Source organism: Nesoenas mayeri (assembly GCF_963082525.1).
Source record: "Nesoenas mayeri genome assembly, chromosome: 4".
Lineage (NCBI taxonomy): Eukaryota > Metazoa > Chordata > Aves > Columbiformes > Columbidae > Nesoenas > Nesoenas mayeri.
This window is the reverse complement of record NC_137540.1, coordinates 22875826-22896273: the sequence shown is the minus strand read 5'-3', so window position 1 is coordinate 22896273 and position 20448 is coordinate 22875826. Positions and strand designations below refer to the sequence as shown.

At 36.1% G+C, this 20448-nt stretch overlaps 1 protein-coding gene across 1 annotated transcript in view; it reads left to right on the top strand.

Moving 5' to 3' along the window:
* Positions 1–20448, top strand: part of LRBA (LPS responsive beige-like anchor protein) — a gene marked incomplete at both ends in the record, with an annotated part of 409769 nt that overhangs the window by 137362 nt on the left and 251959 nt on the right. The window contains one exon of the mRNA XM_080343895.1: positions 7044–7152. Coding sequence (XP_080200021.1) covers positions 7044–7152 — 109 coding nt within the window. The remainder of the gene's footprint in view (positions 1–7043; positions 7153–20448) is intronic.

The following is a 20448-nucleotide window of genomic DNA, read 5'->3' as shown; positions in this document are numbered from 1 at the left end:
AAAAGGCTCAGGAGAGAAAAATGATAAATGCAGTCATGTCCTAACTAGAATTGATTACTGCCCGTCTGCTCCCCTTATTGCAGCTTCCTTGCCCTGATTCTGATAACACAGAACCTGCACCTTAGTCTTGATTTGTAAGAGAAAAGGAAGTCTGTTCCATATTTTCTTTTTCTTTTAGCAACCCATTCTGTTTAATTGCTAGGTTTTGTAAAAGGGATTCTTGATGATTCGTTTTCTGAGGTTTTATGTTATTGTTTTGATTTCGTAGCAGAAGCAGTTTTGTTAATGTGTGACTTTGAACTGCAGAAGATCATTAGGCTAGACTTTAAACAACATTTTAGATGTGCTGAAAATTAGAAATTGTGGACTGAATGTGTTTCAGAGACAGATAAGTGACTTGAGGTGGGGTTTTTGACACTACATTATTTTTTTGTGCATGTGTGCGCTAAGGTATAGTGTGACATGCACAACCATTTTTAAAACATTTTTTCTTATTTCACTGAGTTTTGTTTGATCATCTGTGCATGAATTTAAATTGCATCATTTCTGTGTAACTGGAAACATATGAGCTTTGCTGCATTTAATGAGTAAGCAGAAGCCGTTCGGGGAGAACTATGTATTAATGATTAAAAGTTAATGTAAGTTTTTATTAGTGGAGATGCCAGTAACTTTGGAGGGTATGTAAGTGACAAAAGTAGGTTTTGCTTGGGAGAATATGTCATTGATTTGCTGGTTCTATTAAAAAAGCAAACTCATAAACCACTTGTGAGAGCCTGGGAATTCTTAATTTTTTAATGTAGAATGTTTTTAGTAATATCTGCTTTTAAAAAATAAATCAGTGCAAGAGTAACAATAAGGTACTTATACTGCACTCTGTGTATGTACGTGTATTGTACTATTGCTATCTGACTGAAAATTTTCAAAAAATGTGTAGTGCTACCATGAATACAACCTCAGATCAATTTTCACTGGGCTCTGACATGTCTTAAGTGGCTGTCCTAAACAGAAAAGGTTGGATCGGTTTGTGTCCTCCCTCGCTCTCCTTTTGGAGTGCTGTTAAGTTTTATGCTATCCCATGTCCAAGACAGTATTTTGGTGAGTGCTGGTTTTGGTGTGGTGTTTGTTTTGTTTATGTTTGTTTGTGTTTGGTTGGTTGGTTGGTTTTTTTGTGCTTTATTTTTGTTTGTGGTTTTTTGGCTGTTGTTGTGGGTTTTTTTGTTTGTTTGTTGTTTTTTGTTGTGTTTTTTTTTCCTTGTTTGTTTTTTTGTTTTCCTATTTTAAGGGGGCAAATATATTAGAACTTTAGTCTTCAGGACCTTATGGACTGGTCTGTGGTTTTTGATGATTGAATAGTGTATCTGTGTGTTCCACAAAGTGATTATAAAACTTCCTTGCAGCAGTAATTCCAACACTTAGTATACTGAGCAGTCAGATCCCATAAAAGACAGCATGTATCCCTGTAGAACATATCTCGTTTTGAAGTAAGAGGATCTCTGATATGCTGGGTTTATGAGGAGTGCAAGTAGGAAAGCTTACCTTTATCCTCCTTTCTTGGCTGTCTCAGAGTTCTCTGTTGTGGTAGCTTCTGGAACACAGACAATTCGTGTAGTATGTTGAGAGATTTATGCCTAAACAGCTGTTGTAAATGTCATCTGTAAAGCTTTTGCGATATTTTGACTAAAATTGATAATTGTTTTCCATCGATAATACTAACCTAAAATTTATCCATCTCTCACTTTCTTCGCACATATTTTTCTGTTCCATTTTTTCCCTCTTGTACCTTTTCCTTTTTGCTTGTTGTAAGAAGAAACTTGACTTTGTACTTGATCATCTAAACATTCAGCAGCCAGAAATCAGAGTAAGAAGATTTCTTGCTTTGTGTCCCATAGTTTTCCAGTGTAATAATAAAAATCAGATTATTTTCTGATTTTCTGCAAGGTCCTGCACCTGGGTCAGGACAACCCCCAGTATCAATACAGGCTGGGGGATGAAGAGCAGCCCTGTGGAGAAGGACTTGGGGGTACTGGTGGATGAAAAGCTGGACGTGAGCCAGCCATGTGTGCTTGCAGCCCAGAAAACAAACAACACCTGGGCTGCATCAAAAAGAGTGTGTCCAGCAGGTCGAGGGAGGTGACTCTGCCCCTCTGTTCTGGTAAGACCCCACCTGCAGTACAGTGTCCAGCTCTGAGGTCCTCGGCACAGGAAAGACATGGACCTATTTTAGTGGGTCCAGAGGAGGACCACAAAAATGATCAGAGGGATGGAACATTTCTGCTATGAGGACAGACTGAAAGTGTTTGGGCTGTGTAGCCTGGAGAAGAGAAGGCTCTGGGGAGACTTTATTGTGGCCTTTCAGTACCTAAGGGTAATGGTTTAAAACTAGAAGAGGGGAGATTTAGACTAGATATAAGGAAGAAATTTTTATGATGATGGTGTTGAAACACCAGCACAGGTTGCCCAGAGAGGTGGTAGATGCCCCATCCCTTGAAACATTCAAGGTCAGGTTGGATCAGGCTCTGAGCAGCCTGATCTGATTGAATTGGGGAGTTGGACTAGATGACCATTCAATGTCCCTTCAACCCAAACTATTCTATGAGAATATCTCATGTATCTGGCTGGAACTCCATCTCTCAGTGGCTTAGCACTTCATTCCTGACCTAGCAAAGTATGCAAGTATATATTTAACTTCCAGCATGGGATCTGTCCCATTGCTTGTTTTTACTAGGCTGTTCATCTTTTCAAAGTTAATCACATGGTTTTAAATATTTTAGCACAGAAAAAAAAAAAGTGCTTATACAGAGGAAGAAGAGTTTGTTTGAGACCTTGAATCTAGTGTGTGCTGCGAGCAGGAGAGTAGTCCTGCTATCCAGAGTCTTTACCCCCATACGTATTACAGTCTCACTACTACAGACCATGTCCATTCATGCTCCTCCCATGTTAAAGATCAGAAAAAATGTTAATTCAATAACCTGTCATAAATAAAGCCAAACCAAAAGGGAATCTATCAGGGAAGAAGGAGTGTAAATCATCACACTCAACAGCATTATGGTGTTTAATAACAGTGAAAAAAACAAACAGGTATGTGAGTTACTAGTATGAGGCATATGGGTCTGCATACAGACATTATGAAGCACAGGCAAGAGAACATTATTAGACTTAAGTTTTTCTTTTGGCTTAGGTGTGTTACCTTCACCAAATAAATGAAAACCTGCCCTTTTTCTGTGGGGAACAAAAAAGTATAAAGAGATATTTTTTGAAAGACTTTTTATTTAACAGCAAAAGAACTAATGCGATCTAGTTGCTGGAATAACAAATAAGATAAAAGCAGAAAAGAAATATTGTGGTGGCTTAAAAGCAGAAAATAAATATTGTGGTAGCTTAATTTTTTTTAATTGACAGTAATTACCTTATTGTAAAATTTATTTTTAGGGGAGCATGGTGTAAAATATCTCTTTAAAAGAAAAAAAAGAAAATTGGGGCATCTTTCTGAAAGCTGTGCTGTAGTTCAAGCAGAAGATACAGACTTGATGGAGAAATTAACTTATTTTCAGGAAAACATACAAGATCACTTCTGTGTTGGAGTCCAGACTAGGTACCAGAAAGGACCATTATGATCCTGTAAATACAGGAAATGCATTTACTGTCTTAGTGAGGAAAATCAGATTTTTCTAAACTGTTTTTTTTGTTTGGCCTTTTTTTTTTTTCTTTTTAAGAAGAAAGCACTTGTCTGTCATAAATAAAGTTACCCAATCTAGCTGATACAGTTTATAGCCACTTGCATATGTACAAAATGTGTTTTATGTAGTGTGGAGTTGAACTCATACTTTTGCAAGAGTCAGGTTCTTGTCCTTGCCTCAGCAGTGGTCTGCTCAGCTGGAAACAGTTGTTCCTCATGCAAGCAGTGAGCTACACTTAACAAATTTCCATTCAACGTTTTGTTTGCCTCAAATGGAAAAGTAGCAGCTGCCAATGTTCCTGAAATTAGGGTAGAGGTTAAAACTTAATTTTAGACATATAAGCAGAGGTGTATGCTGAGAGCTTGTAGTTGCATTTGATTTTTTATGATGGGTATAGACTCTTCTGCTATATCATGCCATCATTACATTTATGTATAGATAAATATTTAGTTTGCTAAGTTTGACACTTTGAGGTCAATTCAAAATAGAAATGGGCAGCATACTGTGTATGTGGATACTGTTCTCACAGAGAAAATCCAGACTGGCCTAGATAATGATACAACTTGAATTGTTTATTAGAAGAAAGTTAACCTAAGCATTTACTGTGGTTGAAAAAGGTGACTGAAAATGAAGATTGAAACTTTAATTCTTGATTGTAAATAATGAACACAGCTGTCATATGGTATAAACTAGTAAATTATTTAATATAGGCTTCATTTGTATTAGTAAATAATTTTTATATTCACCTCCTGGAGACCTTTAGTTGCTAAATTTGGCAGTTTGCAAGAAGGGAAGCAATTGTATAATAATTGATACATAATAATATGAAGCTTTTACGTTTTTCTGAAAACATCTTGAAGTTACTAGTAGGTGCTTGTGCTAAGCTTGGACAGTTCCTTAGCTGTCATCCTTAAAAAGTTTTTGATTGCCAAAATGACAAGTTTATCTGCACAGTCATACTTAAGTTTTATGTAGCTGGCCTTGTCCTATATGGAATATCGTAGAGACAGTGAGGAAAGTGTGGGGGATTAGTTAGGAGAGTTGGGGGTACAACTGATCTGTAGGAGACCGAGCTCTTTCTGATACTGAAAAGCTATTTGTTTTTACTAGGTACTCTTCTAGCCTCTGTTGAGAATGTTGTTCCTATGTGAGGGAATTTAGTTCTTTGCTTTGTTTGGAACACGTCCATCATCTCTGCAAATGCATAGTAAGTGCCAGTGTACAGTCAGTCACATAGTGGGCTGCTTACTGGTTACATTTAGCAGATAAGAAGGAAAATCCATGTTGTAAATCGTTAAAACAATTATATAGGGTGTTTTCTTGAACAGATTAAAGAGAGGTTTTTAAAGGATGACTAGTATTAGATTAGAAGCGGGCCTTTTAGAGGATAACTAGTGTTTTTCAAAGTTCAATCAGGTTTGCAGAAGGTACTGGTATTGACTGCATCAATGAAGATAATGGGATACTGTCCAACTGAGATGTAAATTGCAATACATGATTTTGTAATGTAGGAGTATTTATGATCCCCGTATTTTTAGACAGTTTAATAAAAAATGTGTATTGAAATGCTTATGTGACAGATATGAATGTACTACTGGGATCTTGGAGAAAGAGGGGAACTGGATGCTTGGAATTTGCCCAGACTATGAAATGGGTTACACAAAGTTTCTTGTTGCTGGTTTACCAGTAGAGATTTATCTTTAGCTGAAGATTATTGCAAATTATTAGAGGCAGAGGTTTAACTTTTTTTTTTTCAATGGATGAACAATGCCTTCTTAACTAGTTTATATTCTCAATTTTTTTGAAGCCATGAAAAATTATTAAATTGAAGTTGCATCACTGCAGCAATGTTGGTTCTGCAAGATTTTCAAAATAAAAGTTTAACACTAACGCATGCAGATAAATTGCCCAAATTGTGTGTTTGTTGATCAACAGCTACCTTCATTCTACAAGTCACTAAAAATGAAAAAAAGTAAAGCGTGGCTCTAGAACAGTGGCTTCTGTACAAGCCTCCTCCAACAGAAGGTGAAGGTGTGCTTCAAAGAATGAATTGTGCTCTTTTTTTTCTTTCAAGACTTCATCCATGGAGAGACAGTAATCCACTGGTGTAACTGGTTCATGACCCCATAGTCTCATTTCGTGCTTGTGCTGCAATTATGGTCATGTAGCGTGAGAAGCAATGAACATGGTGCTTCAGGTGTTGCTCTGCCTCTGGATTTCTTTGCATTGGAGTAGACTTTCCTCCTGCAAGTCTGGAATTGGCAATAGCGTAGGAAAAGAGACAACAGAGCATTGATGGTTGTACTATCAAACATACAGATAGAGACAGGTGGAGCCTTAGTTCAGATAACTTAAATTCTAGGGGATAAGATTAACATTGTATACATTAGAAGGCATCCTGCATAATAAATCCTTTGTAAAGAAAGAGTCTTGGTAGACTCTGCGAACTTTTTGAAATGTACTTTAGCTTAAATGTGTAAGCAAAGCAAGTGATTTTATGTTCTGCTACTGTTTTCTACATTAGCAACTGAAAATATATATATTTTTTTATTTTCTAAAAAGCAGCTTTATTAACTGAAAAACAGTAGAGCATATAATGGATTTGTCTTATGTATCTTTGAGTGACCCTGTGGAAATATGCACCTTCTGTAACAGTGTGGCTCCTGTATAGCTAGTTTTAACTTTATGAATCCCAATGTAACTAATTAAAAAGGAAATGTTTTTAGTAATAATATCTGAACTCACAGAATAATTGGGTTATAATTCAATCTGTCAGCTCTGCTACCATTCATAAACTCAGGGTTTATGAAGGCCTCAGAAATCTCAGATTGAATTACAGCTTTATTCTGAACATAACCTGGAACAATGTATATCTTAACATTTCATTTGTGAGACTGAGGGTGTTTTATAATCCTGAAAATATTACTTAAATGTATACTTACCATGAAATTCCAATTTTACATTTGGAGGGAAAAAACCTATGCTGCAGAGCAATTCAGTTTTTTATTTAGACTTTACATCAGTTACATTAAGACTTTCACTGTGGATGTTTGTATACATAAACTGCTTACTTTTCTTTAACGTGTGTATGTGAAAGGTTTTCTTACATATCTATATTTCAGGTAAAACAAATGGCTGTCTAGAGTGTTTACGTTTTGTTTAAAATTTAGTCTGGTTTACTGTTGAGGATACAATTTTAGTAGTTGCCAGAAAATCACCCTTCAACCTTATTGATACCGTTTTCTTAGCACAATAAAGTCAGTTATGGAACAGAGCTCAAAATATTTGTGTATATACTGTATTTACAGATTTTTATTTTAGGACTTCATTGTCTTAAGGCAGTTCTTAAATATTCTTTGTCCTCAGGTTACTGAGTCAAACCATGAAGGACCATTTGGTAAGAGTGGCTAATGAAGCAGAATTTATCTTGAGCAGACAAAGAGCAGAAGATATTAACCGCCATGCTGATTTTGAGGTAAGAAATTAAATGTTAAAAAAACTCAGCAACAAAACAAAGCAAAAACCCGACAAACAAAACCATACACACAAAACCATCAAAACATAACAAGTCCATTGTGTTTGAGGATTCCAGTGCCTGATAAGGGCTTTTCAGGCACAGGAGGTTCCATCCTGAAAGGTGCCTTGCAGTTGTAGGGTGTTTTGGTAGTTTTCCACTAATTTTGATGGAAAAGCAAGCTGTGCAAAGCAGCTCAGAACTTGTCAGAATCTGCAGACTGTAGTTTGTGAGGGGAAAAATTTTTTTCATACCAATGCTCATCTTTTCTGTAAAGCAAATATCACTGTATATGTTAGAGCTGCTTAGCATTACAGTCAAGATATAACTTGGAAAAAAAAGAAAAAAGAAAACATCCAAAACCCATAAACAGAAACAAACAAACAAACAAAACCAACAACCAACATACTGAAGATAAATTATAATAGCCTGTTAAGTGCAAAACAAAAAATGACTTTTTTTCTCTTTATATCATTTGCTATTTCACCTAATCCATCTCTAAAACCATTTTCCTTATGTTTTACATGCCCCAGTGTGGTTTTGTTATGTTTTTGTATTTTCATCCCACTTAAGGGATTCTGAAGTGCAATAATGGTCTTTGTTTTCATAGACTTGTAACAAAAATAGAAGCCTTTTTTTCTGAATCACTTTACCCATACCTCCAATTTTGGATCTCAGTTACACCATGTATCTCCTTTCTCTATGCTTTAATTATTGTGTTGTTTAAATGAAAACAAAGCTATATTTCACCAAATTCACTAATATTCTGCTTAAGGAGTACTTAGTCTGTCTTCTGACATATGATACTACTTGTGGTTTTGTTTTTAAAATGAAGCATTAAGAGATTGAAGGCACATTTGTGTTTAACGTATTTCTAAACTGTTTTTCTCTTAAATCTTTCCTTGGAAAAAATACTCCCCAAAGATGAAAGCATATTTGTCTTAGACAGTGCTTATGTTCTAAAGGTCATCTGTGTTGGCCCCAGGATTCAAGCTGTGCGTTGTTTAATAACATATCTGCACTTCATCTAGAGCTAGTTACCCCCTCCTGCAAACAGAGATGTTGTAAGATATCTACAGTACCATTTTGCAATGGTGAAATAGCAGGCGTGTTTCATTTATTACATCAAGGGTTTGGCGACAGTCCTGTGGAGATGAAAAGTGCATCTTTTTACTTCGTTGCCTGATAATCACTGGAGTGGGACATGCTTGACATCTTTTGCTCGGGATTTATGCAGAAGCTCCATGCATGACATGGCATTATTGATTAGATGAACAGACCACTTTTTCTTCAGATGCAAACTATTCACAAAGGTGTGCACCTATGTGGGAAATCTGAGTGAAGTAAATGGTTCTGTCGTGTAAATATGGGGCCATCAATGAATACAGTTGTTCAGTGACAACTTCACTGTTAGCCTTATTTCAGTCTTAAGACACCTTTTTATGATGTCTGCAAGAAATTTATACTAAGCATCAACTTACATTTTTTAATATAGCTCTGAGTTCTTCAGTGGCATATCCATAGGATAAGAGTTGGCTGATATGTTTTTAAGTTGATGCTGTTTTGAATCTGTGCTGTCTCAGTATGATGGCTCAAGGGGCTTAACTCCTCAGGTTGAACTTAAACAGAAGCTAGTGTACTAATGTAGCAGCAGTCTGTTTATCAAGTTCAGTTTTGTTACCATGTTGGAAAAACTTAGATCTAGCAGCACTTTTGCAGGTCTGAGGATATACAACTGTTGGGTTCTACCAAAAGCTTAAATAACAAAGCTGGTGTCTCATGAAGTTAGTGTTACTGATGTCTGTGGCAGACTTCAGTCAGTGTTATGTTTCCTTTGTGGAAGGGGGAACTGTTGGTCACATTCATTTGAATCTGCAGGCATCACATGGACAAACTGAAATTCCTGTGTACCCTGTTACATCCATCCATCCATGGTATGGTTCATCTGACTTTTACATGTCCTGTGAAATGTGCTTGGCTTGTTTTAGCACAATGGTACTGTTTAGCCATGGTGTTCCTCATAGCCTTTTAAAGTGGTGCTCAGGGCTATAGAAAACATGCCGTTCTTCTGTCATGTGCCCAGAAATGGATCTTTCACTTGACTAGACTGGAGCTATTTCACCGCTTACATGGGAGCAGATCTGTGCTGTGTGGGGCTGCTGACATGCAGTGCATTGCAACTGGTACATGTGTTTACATTGTATGAAAGGGTGTGGGTGTTGATGCCTGTGGTTTGGTCCTCACACTCATGTCATGACAAACTTACAGGCATGTGACAGGAAGGACTCACAAACAAGAGAAAAAGGACTTCCAAAACAATTGGTAGAGCCTTTGGTCTGGTTCATTTCTCTGACTTGAGTACCTGTAAGGAACCAGAGTAGCAGATGATGATCCCTAAGCTAAAGATCGTTCTGGCTAGCCTGACTGGTGTGTTTTGGTCACTTGGATGCACCTGTTTCTTTGATTTGCTCTTTCATCTTCCATCTGTTATTGAGAAATGAGTTCCTGTTGGAATGAAGATCCTATTCTTCCAGTCATGAGAGACCCTCCTTGGTCAGTCCATTAAATCCAGTATCCCATCTGCTATGGCATGTGTCTAGAAAAGAGCAAGGAATCATACTTTCCTAAATACTGTCATCATGTAGAGGTCTGTGGCTTGGAGACTTGCCTAACCACAGGTGATGTCTTTAATAAGATGATGTGATTTTCCTGCCATGATTTTTCTACTTCATTTTTTCAATTTAATGTAAATATTTTGCACTTATGCTGTCGTAAGATGGGGAATTTCCCTGCTGTGATAGGTGAAAAAAATGAGCAGATCCTGTGTATAACAAAAAAATTAAAGAATCTCTTGTAAAAAAAAAAAAAAAAAAAAAAAGGATCCCATAACATTTAGCTGTGAAGAATGGTATGTGTGAACAGGGTTTTGATCACATTTAAAAGCATTTTGTGATTGTAGTAATTACTAGATGAAAAGCTGCAACTGTTTTAAAAAAAAATGGTTGAGTGTAGAATGCATGGTTCAGATCAGAAATTTTCCCACCTGAACTGTGGAGAGAAAAGAGATGGGGCTGGTTGAGTGACAGATACAGATCCAGAGACAGAGAAGAAATTCAAACTTGCATTTCTGTTGTTTCAGATCACATATGAAATATTCCATTATAACACTGGGTCAGCAAAAATCCAACCCCCAAATTTATTTTAAAGATCTGTAGTATGTTTACTGCTAACTGTTTTTCATTCTCCTATTTCTAAAAATCATGAGAGAGATGAGCCTTGCAATATGTATGTCAGGTTTGGGACAGGTTTGCACCATGGTGCTAATGCAATGTAGTCCTATAAAAACTTTCTGTAGAACATTCTTTTGACTTTTTATTTTTAAAGGCAAGGACAGTTTTAAAATAAAGGGTAAAGTATCTCGTCATCATGTAAAACTGAAGTCAGGTATTTGGGGCACACAGAGGCAGGAAAAAGTGAAGAGAAATTTAGACAAGCTTTGTAATGAAGTTCTGTATTTATATGTTACTGTATAGCATTTGTTTATCAATAGGGTAAGGATGGTCATTATAGAAGGAAGGAAAAACCTAGGAGAATAGGTAATACAAGGAGAGACATTGCTGAGCAAGTGCAGGAAAATATGTCACGTGACATTTTAAAAGATGCACAGGGTCTAGAGGGGAAGGTACCACTCCTATTTGGTCCTTAATTCATTGCAAGAAGAGGACAGATGTTTTCCTTTCAGAAATCAATTGAGAAATGTCCACTTAGCAATTCTTTCACAGCCAGGAGGAGACAGAGAAGCAGCAGCAAATCTAGCATGTATTCTCTTTGATGTGTAAGATCTGTCTTTATGTGTCCATCTGGTGGGACCCTGTGTTGGTCAGAACACTGAGAGGAAAGTGTCTATACACTTTCCATACACTTTCCATACAGTAGGATGACAGAAGTTGCTGTAAACTGGAGGGGCTTGGCTTCCCTCAAGGAGGATGCAATCTCCCATCCTCTCTGGAGGGCTCTGCCTTACAACTCAGCAGCTTGGATGAACCCAAAAAGTCTTCCTTTTGGTGCATGGCTACTACTTTTTTTTAATAGGAGACAGTATAAGTAACATAAGAAATTATGAGCAAACGTGTTATATTGTCTGTCTCCTAAGCTGGCATTTTTAAAAAGACAGGAAAAAATCGCTTTGGGAGTTGATGGATTGGTTGTGAGAGGTTTTTCTATAGCTGAATACAGTCAAAGGTCAGCCTTTTTATTTCCTTTTTTTCCTGATCCTTTCTTCATCTATGTTTTCACTGCTACCTCTAAAAGCAGTTACATCTATGAATGTAGACACAGGGAGGTCACAGGGAAATCCGAGACATACTTACCCATTTTGCAATGTCATTGAGCCTCAAAGACATGTGGTGAAGCAGCATTCCACTCATTTCACTAGTGAGGTAACAGTGAAGCACACATTTTGACTGCGAATGTGAACGTGTGAACATATCTAATATAATGTATAATCCTTTTATAACCTTAAATTTTGCCCAGTGCTTGTGGTATTTATGTGCATAGCCCTCTTAGGCATTTTTCAAAATCTTACCCTGAGAGGTTACTGAAGAGGAACTTCTTTATGCCTGAATTCCAGCTAGTTTCATGCTACCACCTAGACTGGTTTCTTGAAATTGCCTTGAAAACGGTGGTGATTCTTAGATTCTGTGTCCAAACTGCTGCGGAGTTTGGCCAATGGAAATAATTGGATTTGGTTTGAGGAGAGGGAGGGAATTTTGTATTCTGATATTATTTTATAATTTATGGCACGAATGCCCATTGCCTTGGATATGCATCCTGTCTTATATAAATCTCTTCATGTATTTGTGTGTGAATATACATATTTATAGAATTCTAAATATGTAAGCCTAAAAGTGTTTTAGGCCTGGATGTTCAAGCATCACGGTTTTTCAGCTTTCTAGTGAAGGTTTAGTTTGCTATTGGATGGCTCCACTGGATTTTGACCAAAATCTGTGATACTGTATCTCAGTGCTTGTGTAAAGTACTTTTGATGAATATCCTTCCAGCAACATGTTGGTGTGTGGGTTTTTTTGTGTGTTTTGTTGTTTGTTTGGGTTTTTTATTTTGTTTGTTTGTTTTTTGTTTTGTCTGGAAGAGTCACATGAAGGAATAGGAGAAAAGTTACTATACAGAACTATTCATAAGGCTGCAAATCATGTGTGTGTGTAGAGGAGCAATGGACAGTGAATACCATTTTCTGAGAACTTTCTAGAATGGATGGACAAGGATTCTTTATTCTGAATCTGTGAGGAAAACAGACACTTCAATAATTTTTTCAGTACCAAGTTACTGATTCCATAATTTACAAACTAACCTGCCTCCTCAAAGTGTCTTTTTTAAAAGATTGATGCAAGTCCTTTCAATTTTTGGTCCTATTTTTTTAAATGCTCGTCATCTGTAGAAATATAAAGTGCTAGCAACCTTATGATTGGCCATTTCTGTTGATTACCTGAGAATTTAATGACTTTCCCTTTGCATTTGTTATAAATCATGCTAGGCAGCTAACTTCTCTGCATGATTTCTCTTCAATAATTAAATCCAACATTTCCAGCTGCTGCAAAATTTGTTGCCCTTTTCTGTTCAGTTATGTTTTGTCATGCATAAGACTTAGACTTCCTCACAGTTTTAATTCTTCTTCAGTATCAATTTATAGGTAGGCCGTGTGTAATAAACTGAATGTTTTACTTCATGGCTCGTGCTGAGTAACGAATCTTAATGTTAATACAGGTATTGCCTCGACAGAGGTAAGATGCAAGGCTGAGTGAGCATTCCAATAGTGACTTGGATTACATCTAGCTATTTGCTTTTTGTTCCCTTGGCAGAAAACAAAATTCAATCATTCCATGATTGATAATCTTGTGTATCCTGCACCTTTTCTCCTTCAGTGTACAAAGCATTAAATGTTAGAAGATATTATTTGTGTCCGAGGAAGTAAAAAAAAGTACTGCAAATCAATTGTGGCAGAATAACATAAGTCAAAGAGAATGTTGGAGAGCCCTTGAAAGTATTATGAAGAGGTATTTGGTGTCTTTGTAGTTTCTGTAGCTGAATGTTACTTCTGTATGTAAGGAACAGTTTCTGCAGAAAATAAAGTTATGTTTTAATCCTTGACTGAGTCCTGATTCTCCATATAATTTTCCAATGTTTTTAATAAGAATTGCTTTGTTACATAGCTCGTGCGTTGAATAACTTTTCTGTGGCTCTTTCATCCTTTTATATCAGGTATTATTCAACACACTTAATAACAATGACCTTATTTATTATAACGAAAGATTTTTTAATGCTTTCAATGGTCATTTTGTCTAGTAGTGTGGGTTATGAGCAACGTATGAAGATAATGAATGGCACAAGTTGTATGCATCCTGTCGTAATGTAACCGGAAGTTATAGTCCATAAGATAGCAAAAATGTGATGTGGCAAAACAAAGCAAGTTAAATGTACCATCACAGAAAAATAAGGCTTTACTCATTCTGTTGTGAATGGGCTTAACTCTCTCTCTCAGATTTAGATTTTTGAATAAATGCTACTCTTTGCATTGTGTAGGTTAGGCTTCATAGCACCATCTGTTGGTAGAAGGAAGACAAATGTTGACTTTGATTTCTAAATACATTTTCTTGAGGTATGATAAACTCAACAGAATGCTCAGCATGGAAGAATTTTATTTATTTTTGTTTCTATTGGAGGATTATCCAGTTTTGTTCTGCTGCAGTATGTTGACAAGTCCCAAAGTGCAAAATTAAATTTCTCATATTCCGGAGGTGACAATTTTTAGGATTCATTGTGTCATGTGAGTCAAAGGATACTGGAAGGAGAAGTTCATTTTCTTCCACTTGAACATTGTAACATTTTCCTGTTGCTCTGGGAAGTGTTGGGATAAAGTATTGCCTGATTATGAAAGCTGTGAAGAATTGTGGTTTCTCTTTCACTATGCTTTAATAAGCAATGGGAAGAGAAGGAATGAAGACTTGGACTGGAATGCTGACACATCTTTTTTTGTCATATCTCAAATTTTACATCAAAATACATTACAGAAATATGACTAAGAGCTATCAAAAGATATAATATTGTTTCTGAAGCAGCTTGAAAGAAAATTCATTTTACAACTACTTTCTTTGACTTTTCTGATGACGCAAAAAGTGATGTTATCTTCACTACCATTTTTGGATAATGCTTTTGGCAAATTATGAGACAAACTATGTGAAGAGACATTGCTAAATTTCTGTGGAAAATTAAACTGAATCATAGGATTTTATTGCTTAAAATGAATGCAAGTTACATATGCAGCTAAGCAAGAGGAAACTGCTATGGTTCCTCCTTATGTTGGCACTTAATCTAACAGGCTGCTCAGTTTTTATAGGAATTGCAAAGTATTTATGTTTTGCTTGATGTTTTGAAAGAATAATTAGACAAACAGTAGAAAGCGTATGGAAGCAAAAGAAGAGTAGATGGAAGCAATTATTTAAATAATGTTACATATATTGCATTTGCTCTTGTTAAAAAGAGAACTAAATCTAGTAAGTCTGAACTTATTATTGGGCTTTTCAAATCCTATTGAATATGGAAATGAAATAGAATCATAGCCATGGCTATTTCATATAAAAATTACCTATTCTTGTTTTTCTGATGCTAATGAAGTTTATTGCTTTATAATTAATGCTTGATGTTTAGCAGTATCTTGTCAACTCTTCCACATTTTATAATCTATGCTAGGTTTCATTTACATATTCGGTATAATTTGGAAAAAAAAATCCATGTCATGAAGATATGAGCCTTTTCTACACGGTGTTTTGCAATATTAGCTGTATGACATTTTAACTTTTAATGGCCTTTTTTCTCTCCTTTTACATATTTAACACATCTATTTATTTTTCACTTCCTGTGAATGATAAACTTTCTTTTGTTTTAAAACTGGTAAGTACTGTTGCAGCTGAGTGTTTTAACTAGAGATTATCAATCAGCTTAATTGATCTACTCTCCATGGCTCTGGAAGTCTCAGCAGAACGTGCTCTGGAATTTTTGTTATTTTAGCATTTGTAAACCCTGAAAACCTAACAAAAGCCTCTGCCAGAAGGAGTCAAAGACACAATTCCCGTAACCACATATGTTTTCTGATTTTATGCTACTACTTTAATGGCTGAATTGGAACAGCATAGACATGAAGAAAATGGAGCAATTAGAAGAAGGGCGAGCAGTGCTGTATGCTTCTGCTGTACTCTGTCTTCTGCTAGACTGGGAACAGGCATTCCTTTTGAACGTATCTTTTGCTGTGACAGTGCATCTTACCTCTTTTTTTTTTTGGTGTGAAATCCATAATCATAATACTGACAGGGTGGGGTGGGTTTTTCATTATTTTTTGTTTCTTTTTATTATTTGGCTTGCTAGCTAGCTAAGTACCACACAACATCCAGAATAACAATTAGTGCATGCTTACAAGACTCATAAATGTAGTGTTGAAACAGTGATTTATTAGGATTGGTTTCTGTTTGTTCTTTTTTCTTTTTAATTAGCAATTCTAAGTAATGAAGTTCAACTTCAAACTTCTTACTTCTTTGAAAGAATAACTCTTAAAGTAAAATTATACACAGTAAGACGTGAGTAAAATGTAATAATCTGCATCGTGGAATATCTCTTCCATGGAAATGACTTAATGAGTTACTTTGAAGTGGTCATGTGTTAGGAAAACAAATACAGAAATAGAAATGTCTGGTCTGATGTTAGTATGTGCAAGATTTATGTACTTAAGTTCCCCTTACCATAGATAAATCTTTGCAAATACTGACTTGTGGAAATTGCTCAAATACTCAGATGAACCTCTCTTAGTTATTATGTTATTATAGAGCCACAGGTTCTGCCAGGTTTCTGGAATAGGAAATGATTTGGCAGTAAACCTGAATGACTTGAACTTTGTTTAGAGCATTCAAGATCTGAAATAATTTAAGATGTTAGTACAGCCCACTTGGAAATTCCATGCCTTTTTTTATTAATCTACATTCATAATATTGTTCATTTGTTTCACAGATTAATAGTTTACTGAGATTCAAGAGCATCTGTGCTGGGTTAGACCAAAAGTCCATCAAATGCAGTATCTCATTGCTAACAGAGTTGAATAGAACATGCCTAGGGACAAGTGTAAGAACAGTGCAATTATATAGGGATGCTGCCTTGGTGCTACCCAGGTGGCAGGGATCACAATTTGGACAAAGATGTGCAGTTCCTTATGTGGATTTCACCTATTGTTATGTCTCACAGTCACTGTATATTAGCATTTTGTGTGTTTGATTCTTGTTTTATTCTCTTGAATTACTTCGGACTTTCAGCAGAACTTGACACCTCTTCCATGCTCCCGTCATTTCTAAATACATTTAATAACACAATGGGATTCAATTGGCGATTTCTCTGCGCTTTGAAGACTAGCTATTTTTTTTTTTTAAACCTGTTTCCTGTGTTTCAAAAAATTATTATCCATATGAGGATGTTCCTATATGTCCTGCTGCATCCTGCCTATATTTAAGTATCTTTTTGGCATTCAAACAGTGGACTGTATGAACTGAATCTTTATTGTCTGTATCTCCAGTGACTTGTTGAATGAAATCTAATGAAACATGACTTCCCGTTACAAAAGCAATGATGACTTTTGTCATTGTCTTTATTCAATTGTTTGCTTTTTGGTTCAAACATAGCTACCAACTTGCCTTTTATACATTTCAGACTTACTGCCATGTTGTTCCCTGCTGTCCTGCAGAGTCCATTTGGCAGATTTCATTCACCTGGCACTGTGGCAGTTTGAACAAGAGCACTGTAGCTGATGGCTCAGCTGCATTCATCCCCGAGTTCTCAGTCATCTGAGAGAATACTGTCTGGTCCAAGCAGTTGGTCACTTGTCAGGTTTCTTTTGTAACTTCTCTGCCAGCACTTCTCTATGGCAGTCTTGTGTTCCAAGAGCTCTTTTTAACCTTTGTTCATCTATTAGCTCTACAGAAAGACCATACCAGGCTCTCTATTCCTGGCTTGTTTGAAAAATAATTTATTATTGCCTTTTATGTCTTTATGCAAATGTTCCTCAAACTCTTTTGGCCCGTTACATTCTTTTTTTAAAACTAACGTGACATAGTTGACATATTTTTCTATTTTCCTTCTTTGAACAGACTTCTTGAAGAATGCCATTTTCTTACGATCTTCTTTCTCTGCAGTTTAACTATTCCAGCTTTTTTTGGTCTTTTAAAAAGCCTCTTGATGGGTAGCATACATTTCCTTTGAACCCCTAATATTGTATCTTTTTATACAGTTTTTGTGTTGTCTATAAAAACATTTTCCATGTTTTGCTGCATCTTTTATTGCCCATAATATGAAAAATAAGCTAACTAGCTAAGAAATTTCTTGCTTCAAATTAAATGTTCCCATCAGAAGTGTTGTTGTTCTCTCCTGTTCATGAAAAATAAATCACTAGTGTTTACCTTGTTTATTATTCATGTACAGGCTTTTATGGTAGCTCATGCCAGGTAGCAATTCTAAAATATTCTTGACTGAAGTAATACAGTATACACAGAGTGTAAATTTCTAGCATTAACAAATCAATTATCCTATTTTGCTTGACTGGAGATTTTCTTCTAAAATTACTGTCCAATAGCTTGTATTACTTATGTACCTTTTTAACAATGCTGTTAGGAGTTGTTTAGCTTTGAAGAAAAAAAAAATGGTGACAGTACACATCTCTTGTGTGGGCTTTATTATAGCTTGGTTTAATCTAAGTGAGAAAGACATTATGTTAAAACAATTCTGATACTAGTGCTGACAAAGTCACAAAAGAGCTTCAGGGTCTCAATACCCGAAGGTGTGTTTTCTCACTGTTTCAACTGGTAGCTTGGACTTAAATATTCTACTCAGTTGTAAAATTTTTCTAATTTATTTTTACTTTTATTCAGGATACGTTGCTTTGTTATGCTATTACTATCTTTTGATTTTAATGTTTTTTGCTTTAGTTTTTCCTTCTTATTTTTACTTTTTAATCTATTATTTATCTTATCTCCTCACTTCATTTTGCTAGGACAAATGAGTTCTATTCTTTCACAGTTGGTTTTTTTTTTTTTAGTTCTAAAGTGGTGTCTGCATACTCTAGATCATTCTAGTAGCTTATTATGTGTCTGTTCTTGGAAGATTAATTCCCACTGGAACATGAATGAGCAAGACTAATCACATTGATAAGTCTGTTATCAAGCCTATTATCCTATCTCAAACAGTGGATACTTAATAAAAGGGCAAACATAGTAACACACTCCTGGCATACACTCCCTCCCACCCTTCTGCAATTTGAAGTTCGGGGACTCCTGATTTTTGCTTGCCAGAAATGATGGCCATGTGGTTGGTACCCCCTCAGAGTTTATTCCCTCATTTCCCCAGGAAGCCTTTGAATCCACATAGACTTTTGCTGAGATTTTCACTGAGTCAATTGCAAATGGTACTGATATCCTAGTTTCACTCTTGTGTTTTATTATAAAATGTGTTTTCCCTGATAATGAGTCAGATTGGAGGGCAAGACGTGTGTCATGACAAGTCATGACAAGTATTTCTTAGAACACCTTATGTTCATTATACTTTTGTAATTAATAGAATTAAGCTGTTACTGTTAATAGCTGATAACTTCACACAGTGCCATCACTTATGTGCTTATGGCCGGAGCTTGCAGTTGGGAGGCTGACTCCAACAAGTGTAAGTGAAGGGCTTTACTGGCTTTCCAGAAGCTTTCAGGATGATGTTCAGAAAGTCCTGCAGAAGGCCCTTTGCTTCATGAGGCTGTATATACAATCCTGTATTCTTTCTTTGTGTACAGTAGCCATTGGTCTCTTGGATGTTGTCTGAGTGATACAACCTGCTGCTGGTACTAGAATGTGCTAGTGGTGGTGCACAGATTCGGCAGACCTGTGATACTCTGAACTGATCGCATTTTGCAGGTTCGCTAACACAGCCGGTCCCTAGAGTTTACCAGCTCTTGGGAAACTTTCACACACCATCTTCTCAGCATATTCTCTCCCTGTCTTCAGCCTGCTTTTTCCTGTGATTCTCTCCATCTAATGTTGTAAGAATCTGTAGAACCCATTCAGGCAAACTCACTAGAAAGAGTCCTTTATACTACGTGATTTTACAGAATTCACCTATCCCCGCCTGGAAAAATCCTACTGTTACGTAGTTATTTCTTCTATGGCAGTGATTCCAAGTCTGAATCCTTCCAAAATGCTTCTCAGTACTATCATATTTTCTGATGGAAACACAAAACTGCACCCAGCATTCCAGATTTGGGCACACCAGGAATTGATAAATACACAATGCATGTTGTTTGACTATCCTCGACTGAGCTGATGTTTTCATAGAACTGTCTGTCATTATTAATGCCATCTTCTGCAAAAAAGAGTGAAGATAAAGGTGAACTTGTAGTCCATCATTTTATATCTAAAATCAGATTATTTTCTGTATTTATCTACACTGAAGTTCCTGTGCTATTTTATTACCATGATCACTTCATCTTCCAAGCTCCCCCTCCAGTTCTTCATAGGTCCTTTGTGATTACACAAAACTAAATAGATTAGTATCAGCAACAAACTTTGTCACTTCATTATTCACTCATTCTTCGGACTTTTTTTTTTACATATATGTTGAACTTCCTGAAACGATCACAAACTGACAGGATTTGTATTGTTAATGTTAGTGTGGCCAGACCCTTATCTAATATATTCTCTCCTTCCATAAGTAGCTTTTCTGATTCTTATCATTTACCCTTCCTTAGGCTGCTTTGTATTTTGCTTTACTTTTGTGACATTGGTCTAGATAGGTCATTCTGCCTTCCTAAAATGTGACTTTTAAAATCAAAGTAGTTTGCTCACATGAGTGGAGAATTTGCACTTACTGTATTTTAAGAGCTTTGCTGAAATAAAAGGTTAGAGTATACTTCTGGCATTATTGTTTGTACAGTTAACATTTCCATTGAAGGTGCAAATGTAAATGTCAAAACCATTCTGGAAAAGATGGCAAATCTAGCATGAGATTATAGTTTTGTTTTTTGTATACCTACAGGAAGCTGCAACTGCTGTAACGTTCTTTTGTTTCTGTTAAAACATATTAGCGAATCAAACTGCTTGTAATAGCATTAACTCTCAGATAAAATATTTTCAAGCAGTCTTTATAATTCCAGAATTAGTGGAAACATTTATG